We start from the raw sequence: 7,106 nt of genomic DNA, 5'->3' as shown, positions 1-7,106 counted from the left end.
TTTCATCCATAATCTCTGCTTTTAATTATTGTATTTATATCATTGACACTTAGAATGATTGTTCTTGTAATCAGGTTACTATCTGTTATGGTTGTAGCTGTTTTCTGTTACTCTTGATTCTCTCTCTCTCTCTCTCTCTCTCTCTCTCTCTCTCTCTCTCTCCAGGGTCTCATGCATCCCTAGCCTTGAACTATGTAGTTGAGGATGACTTTGAATTTCTGATCCTCTTGCCTCACTGCCTGATACTGGGATAACAGGTGTATGCCAACATGCCCAGTTTATGGAGTGCTGGGGATCGAACCCAGAGCCTCATGAATGCTCTGCCAGCTGGACCACATCCCCAGCAGGAGTAAATCATTTTTGTAAACCAGATTTGTGCCAGAAAGTTCTGTATAAGACAGGTAGATTATAAGAGCCATTGATCACTAACACACAAAAACATGTTAAACATGCAGCCTTTCTCTTTATATAACTCTTTTATTTAAAAAATAAAACCCAAATATTTTTACCTTTGTTCTTAGAAAGTTTTTCTGGACTTATTATATTTATTTTGAAAATTTGTAAACTGGTGTGGCAGAAGAATAGTTGACCTACAAATGCATGTATACTAAAGATTTAAACTGAGAAAATCAGTATTTATATTTGTTGTTTCTATGTTGTATTTTTATGTCCTATTGTTCTTTCTGTCTCTCAGTGCATACACAAATCAGATGTGGTAGAACACATCTGTAATCCCAGTACTGGGGAAGCTGAGGCAAGAGGCTCACTGTGAGTTCAAGGCCATCTTGAACTCTACAGTGAGTTCCAGTCCTGCCAGAGCTACGACATGAAACCCTATCAACAAACAAACAAAAAATCCAACAAACAAAACAAACACAGCTAGGTGCAGTGAAATGTGCCTATAATCCCAGCACTTGGAAGGTAGAGGCAGGAGGATTAGTTCAAGCTACATAGCTGGGTTTGAGGCCAGCCTGGGCTATATGAGAAAAAACAATCTCAAGCACACACATACACACGCACGCACTTACACTTAAAACACACACAACTGGAGTCATAGTGTTTATAGTGTTATATGCTTTTTCCACTTAACAAACCATGAGCATTTTTCCATGTCATTAAGCTTGCTTTGAATGTTCTTGGCCACATAAAATTCCATCCTATTGATGCACCTGTTTTCTTTTAAGCAGAGACACATGCTGTGTTTTTTGGTCATGCTGGACACCTAAAAGTCAAAGAAAATACTTTGTGCTGGCCCACCAGGTGCCCCTTGTGAATGTCCATTCTTTATTCCATTTATAAGATGTATTATGACGTGAACATACCCTTTGGACACTGGATACAATGGCTAGTTACTAAGCACTCTAAGGAATCTGCCAGTCAGCTTCTGTTCTCTTCATCTTCTGAGTCACTCATAGCATCATTATAAAGTGTCTGCAAGTATCACAAGTACTTTTCCATTTTGTGACAGCTAAAAATAGTTTTACTTCAGCCTCTGAGAGTATAATTAGCGCAGTTTTAAGCTTAAATAACCTCAGAAGTAGAAATGCTACAATTTACAAGAACACCATTTAGAAGTTTTAATTTACGAGTTTCATGAATTTGTGTGTGTGTGTGTGTGTGTGTGTGTGTGTGTGTGTGTGTGTTGGGGGAGCAGGGGGAGCTGCCTGCAGGATTTTTGCTCCTGCGTTCCACTACCCAGCAACACTCTCTCAACCCTGAATTTGAGTAATTTTTAAAATTGTTTCTGTCTTCCGAGAGATTGAGGAAGTTTTAAACACTCTGTAGACAGTATGTTTTGGACCTCTTTGGGGATAGATAACACACGCAGCATAAACTAATCCTCAGGAGGGCACTGTGGAACTACATTTAGTTCCTAGGGTTGTTTGCCTGGGGAATGGTTCTTTTGTTATTCACATTCTGTGGGGAGTGTAAGGCCAGGCCTCCGGAGAGAAAACTTTCAGGATTTCTTTTAAAAGATCAACAGATTTTTTTTTTTTTTTTAAACATGAAACTAGAATGTACAGGTTTACTGGTGAGTGCTCTCAAATAAAAACTGAGCAAATCAAAGGATAATGGAAGCACCTGGAAATTTACATTTAGGTAGGGAAACATAGTTTTATGTAGATCTGTACTGAGCAAACCTGAAGCAGATGTTATTTATAATTTCCAATCCATAGTGCCCTCTCGCTGATGTTACTTATTGTAAAACCGAGTAGCTTAAAAAACCAAGTCTTCCATATCCTGTTGGAATAAAATTGGTTCTTTAATGTGAATCTCACCTGCCCTCCCTCTACCAGTGTTTAAACTGAAAATTTTCATACGTTTTTCCAAGCCGGAAACAAAAACAATGGAACCGTTGTTCAGATAAAATATTATAGGTTTATTTAAAACTTATTTCTCACCTTGAGTATGCAAAATACAAACTCCACAAAATGTTCATTTTTTTTACTTTGTAGTTTACAAATATACAAAATAGAAGTTTGCTTAAATTTATATTACATATTTATTAAGGCAAGGAACTATATAGAAAAACAAACACATTTGTTCTGCTTAAAGGCATACTTGGGAATAAACCATTGTACAAATTATTGCACATTTGAAACCACAGTGCATAACAGACTGTCTGCATAAAAAAATGTTAAAGAAGTAAACCAGGCATATTTACCTGACTTAGGTCATAAATGTAGATCGGAAGACAAAAATAGATTTTCCTTGTCAAAGTATGCAGCAGTTGGAGAACTCTGGTTCCCTCATTTGGTACCTTTAGAACACGACTCACCAAGCACCATCATTTAGGCTAATAGAACATTTCTGTACCTGAATTGCTTCCTCTTCTTCTAATATAATAATGGCTTTTTAGAAGGCAAAGAGAATACAAGGTGATTTTTATATTTATATTGCATCATTGAAACACAATTCAAGGGAATTCTGGCCTTCCCTCCCCCCCTCTCACGGATCTAATGTATACCCTGATATCCACAAACTTCCAGTCACCCCCTTGGTGTTTTGTAAGTCCAGGCATGTTCAAGTTGATTTGGAATTGGAATGATAAAAGATCCAGTCTCCGACCCCATCTGTTCTGTTTTTTTCTTTTTTTTTCTTTTCTTTCTTTTTTTTTTTTCTTTCCTTTTTTCTTTTTGTCTTTTGGATTCCTCCTGTCTCCTGATTATCCACTCACAAGCTGACTTGCTGGGAACTTGACCATGATTGTAGGGCTTGCCAGCTGGGCTCCTCCCCTCATGGGAAGACAGCATGAAAGCTTAAAAAAAATACTGAATTCTCTCCTGGCAGTGTGGGTCGCGTCCACTGTGTGGGATTTAAAAGTGCCTCTTCATATGTAAGGCAAGGTGGTCCGACCTGGAGAAGGCCCGGTCGCACTTCTGGCACTGGAAGGGACGGTGCCCTGTGTGTTTTCGGTAGTGCCTGGTCAGTTCATCAGAGCGGGCAAATTTCCACCCACAGCCATCCCAGTCACAGTGGTAAGGTTTCTCACCTGGAAAGGGAGAAAAAAAGGAGAAAAATTGCTGGAAAGAAGAATTAACCCCTCTAAAAACTCAAGACCAGATAGTAAAATCCAAATCTGGATGCATGCACCAGTTCTCAAAAAATCCAGGAGTGTCTTTATGACACTGAAAAGCCATATTAAATTTCAGATAATAAATAGGAACAATATGTATGAGTTTTAACTCATGCAGTAGAGACAAAAAACCCTAACACCCCCACAATCTCCATTTCTATTGAGCTGAATGAAGTCTTCCCTCCAGAGCCAAGCCCTGAGCTGCAAATGGATTTGGAAATGACTGGAGGTTATCTCTGCCCAAACCAAGACAAGACTATCCCACCCATTACAATGGGTCCTAAATGGCACCAGTGGGCTAATTTCTACTGCAATAACATTTCTGGAATTAAAAAAAGAAACCACATCTAAACACCCTATGCATTTATTTAGGTGGCATCAAAATTCTCTGTGGTGACAATCTTTTTAAATTTTTGTTTTGTTTTGTTTGAGATGGGATTCTTGCCCAGGCTGGCCTCAAAGTCAATTGATCCTCTCACCTCTCACCTCTTGGGTATTTGAAACTACAAAAATGAGTACCACAACAGTCTTATACTAGAATCCCTAGCAATTGTAACCATTAAATTATTGGAATGTAAGATCTATTTACGTTTAAAAACCAGAATAGAACTAAAGGTGGGGTAGATCTAAGGATAAGAGGGAAGGAACAAAGAATGAAAATAGTTCAGGAAATTAAGACTATTTTTTTAAGACACCCTATTTTTGCATTGCAGAGCACAATTTCTTGATTACCAAGCTAGGAGGGGCCAGCACAGGCAGGAAATCTCCCTATCTTTTAAAGGCCTAGCAAGAAAATGCACTTTCAAGGAGCCGATAGCATCCATCAAGCAAAAGGCTCCTGGGCAAAAAAGCAGGCGCCGGTTTGCTGCTGGCCCCTGTGATCCTGGAGATGGAGGAGATACACCCCAGCACCCAAGCAGGCCCTAAGGAGTCCACAGTCAGCCTATGAGCTGACAGACAGCAACCCTCCTCTCCTCCACTGGTCCCCCTACCTGTGTGGGTTCGCAGGTGTGCCTTGAGATGAGAACTCTTTGTATAGGTTTTACCACAGCCCGCATAATCACAAGTGTGGGTGGCCGTCCTTTTCCGAGGCCATGACCTTCTTCCCCTCTTTGGCTTGGGCTCCTCTGGTAGGCAGGAACCGGGTGGCATGAGCTCTAGGGGGTAAGAAGGTGGGGTCAACATCATAACCTTGAGTCTGGGGAAACCCACTCATGCCAAGCTCCCCAGCCGGAGCTCTACCAAGCCGCACCAACCCGGGACTGACCTTGGTAATGGAGGGAGGAGACTTGCGACTGCATCTGGTCGGGCAGGAAAGGAGGGTAGTTGGGCCCCGGATGGGGATGGAATCCTGGGGGAAGCGGCATGGCGGGGTGACAGTCTCTGCTGCTTAGCAGTTCCTCGGGACCCAGCGTCGGGGTAGTCCTGGTGGGGAGCTGCCGCCCCAGAGGGAAGTCGTGTGCGCTGGGCCGGTGCCCGTTGCTGAGCTGGGGTCCAGCGCCCAAGTGGGCCTCCAGGGACCGGCCGACCGTGCACGAGGAGACGGCCTCCTGCTTGATCTTGGGGCACATGCGCGGCGGGCCACCACTGTAGGGCGCCACCACCACCGGGTGACTGCCGTCCGGGCTGCCTTTGCTAACACTGATGACCGGAGGGCTGCCATACTCGCTGCCAGGGGCGCTCAGCGACGCCTTGAGCACAAACTTGCCCATCAGCCCGCCACCTGGCGGCTGAGGCTGCTGCGGCGGAATGTACACCGGGTCCAGCTCAGGCCGCAGGAGCTCGGCCACGAAGCCGCCCGAGGGGCTCACGTCGTTGATGTCCGCCAGGTTGAACGGGGCCGTGGGAGGTGGCGCAGACTCCCGGCTGTAGAGGAGCCCGCCACCTGTGGTGCCAGCCGCCACTCCTGGGTCGCCCCCGGCCCGGATGGGGTAGCTGAAGCTGCAGGTGGAAGGTGCGGTGGCAGGGCCACTGCTCGACGGGGAGGACGAGGATGAGGCTGACGCCGACGAGGTCACAGTGGCGGCCACCGATTCCTGATGGGATAGCGAGTTGGAAAGAATAAAGTCTAGGTCCAGGAGATCGTTGAACTCCTCGGTCTCCCTCCGGGAGAGGAGGGCTGGGTTGTTACTGCTGCAAGCTGCTCCAGCTCCGCCACTCTCCAGGTCTGTGGCCACTGTCGCCGCCAGGTCGTAGGGGCGGCCTGGAAGCGGGGGAAGTCGCTTCATGTGAGAGAGCTCCTCCCGCCAGCGCTGCGAGGACGGGGGCGGGGGGGGGCAGAAGAGCCGTTAGTCGAGGTCCCCTGTTGCCCTCCAAGCTCCCCCCCGACATAGGGCATAGGAACTGGACAGGACAGACAGCCGAGGCCAGCGCGACGGTCTCAGCTGACACCCGGGTGGGTCAGTGGTGCGTCTGTTCCATTGCACCAGCCCCGGCCAGATCCCCGGGACGCTCCAGCCGCCCACGGAATTGGGACACTGGGACACTGTGGCTTTCTCTCTGTGCACCATCGCCACCTGGCCGCCTACGCGCTAAGCTCACTCGGGCCCAACGGGTCTCGAGCCTTGGCCACCTACAGGTCGGGTGGTCAGCGGGCGCCCACTCAACGGTCCGAGAGCCTACAGAGCCTAGAGGAACCGCTGTGCGCCCCTGGCGGTACCGCAGAGCCCGGACCACACGCACGCACGGCCGACCCAAGCGCAGAGAAGCCACCCAGGAGAGGCTGAAGAGTCCCAGCGCCAGGCTCTAAGTGACCTCTTAGGTTCCGCCCATGCCCATCCCATCCTTAGACATCTACGGTCACCCGCGCGATACTCACGTTATTCGGGGCACCTGCCGGACGCAGTGTCTTCTCCCTTCCCGCGGGGCCGGACGCGAACGTGGAGAAGGACGGGAGCAGTGCGTCGCTGACAGCCATGTCAGACTCGCCAGGTGGCTGCCTGCGGGCCGGGCGGGGCGCAAAGGGAGCAGGAGTCAGGGGCCACCCTCGGCCACCGCAGCCAGGTTTCCCACCGGCCCTCATCCCTTTTTGCCCCCAATGCCCCTCATCTCACCTACCTCATTAATGTGGGGGCCCAGAAGGTCCTCCGGATCCCGAAGCAGCGGAGGGGTAACCGAACCCCAAAGTCAACGAAGATAAAAACAAATTTAGAAACGAAACCCCGAGCCCCGAAACCCAAATTGCCCGAGATCCTTCTTCTTTGGATTAAATATAAACTGGAGATGTCTTTTTTAAAAAGTTTCTTTGTATGCAAAAATTCTTAGAAAAGTTGTAAACTCATAAAAATAGACAATCAGCAAGACGAGTACGTAGGTCAGACGGCCGGGCAGCGCGCTCTTCGACTCATCAGTGTCCCCCACCGCTGTCGCGGCCGCTGTGGCTGTCGTCGTAGGCGCGGGGGCTGTGGTCCGGGCGGTGGGCGGGCGGCGCCGCCAGGTGAGAATGGCCGCGGTGGCGCGGAGCTGGGCGCTGGGCGGCGGCGCGGGGCGCGGAGTCCTGGGGGCTGCGCAGGATGCGCGAGGCCATGGG

General features: G+C 48.2%; 1 protein-coding gene across 1 annotated transcript; it reads right to left on the bottom strand.

Moving 5' to 3' along the window:
* Nucleotides 1-2,359: 2,359 nt before the first annotated feature.
* On the bottom strand, nt 2,360-7,106 carry Klf4 (Kruppel like factor 4). The gene is made up of 5 exons (XM_008854652.2): nt 6,635-7,106; nt 6,396-6,516; nt 4,845-5,829; nt 4,570-4,734; nt 2,360-3,493 (listed from the first exon to the last, which is right to left on the bottom strand). Exons 1-5 carry the CDS (start codon nt 6,637-6,639, stop codon nt 3,318-3,320), a joined length of 1,452 nt encoding a protein of 483 aa, XP_008852874.1. The 5' UTR covers nt 6,640-7,106; the 3' UTR covers nt 2,360-3,317.

The sequence above is a fragment of the Nannospalax galili genome, unplaced genomic scaffold (genome assembly GCF_000622305.1).
Source record: "Nannospalax galili isolate Female #2095 unplaced genomic scaffold, S.galili_v1.0 scaffold666, whole genome shotgun sequence".
Classification (NCBI taxonomy): Eukaryota; Metazoa; Chordata; class Mammalia; order Rodentia; family Spalacidae; genus Nannospalax; species Nannospalax galili.
Note: the sequence above shows the minus strand (reverse complement) of the source record. Positions and strands in the feature narration are given on the sequence as shown.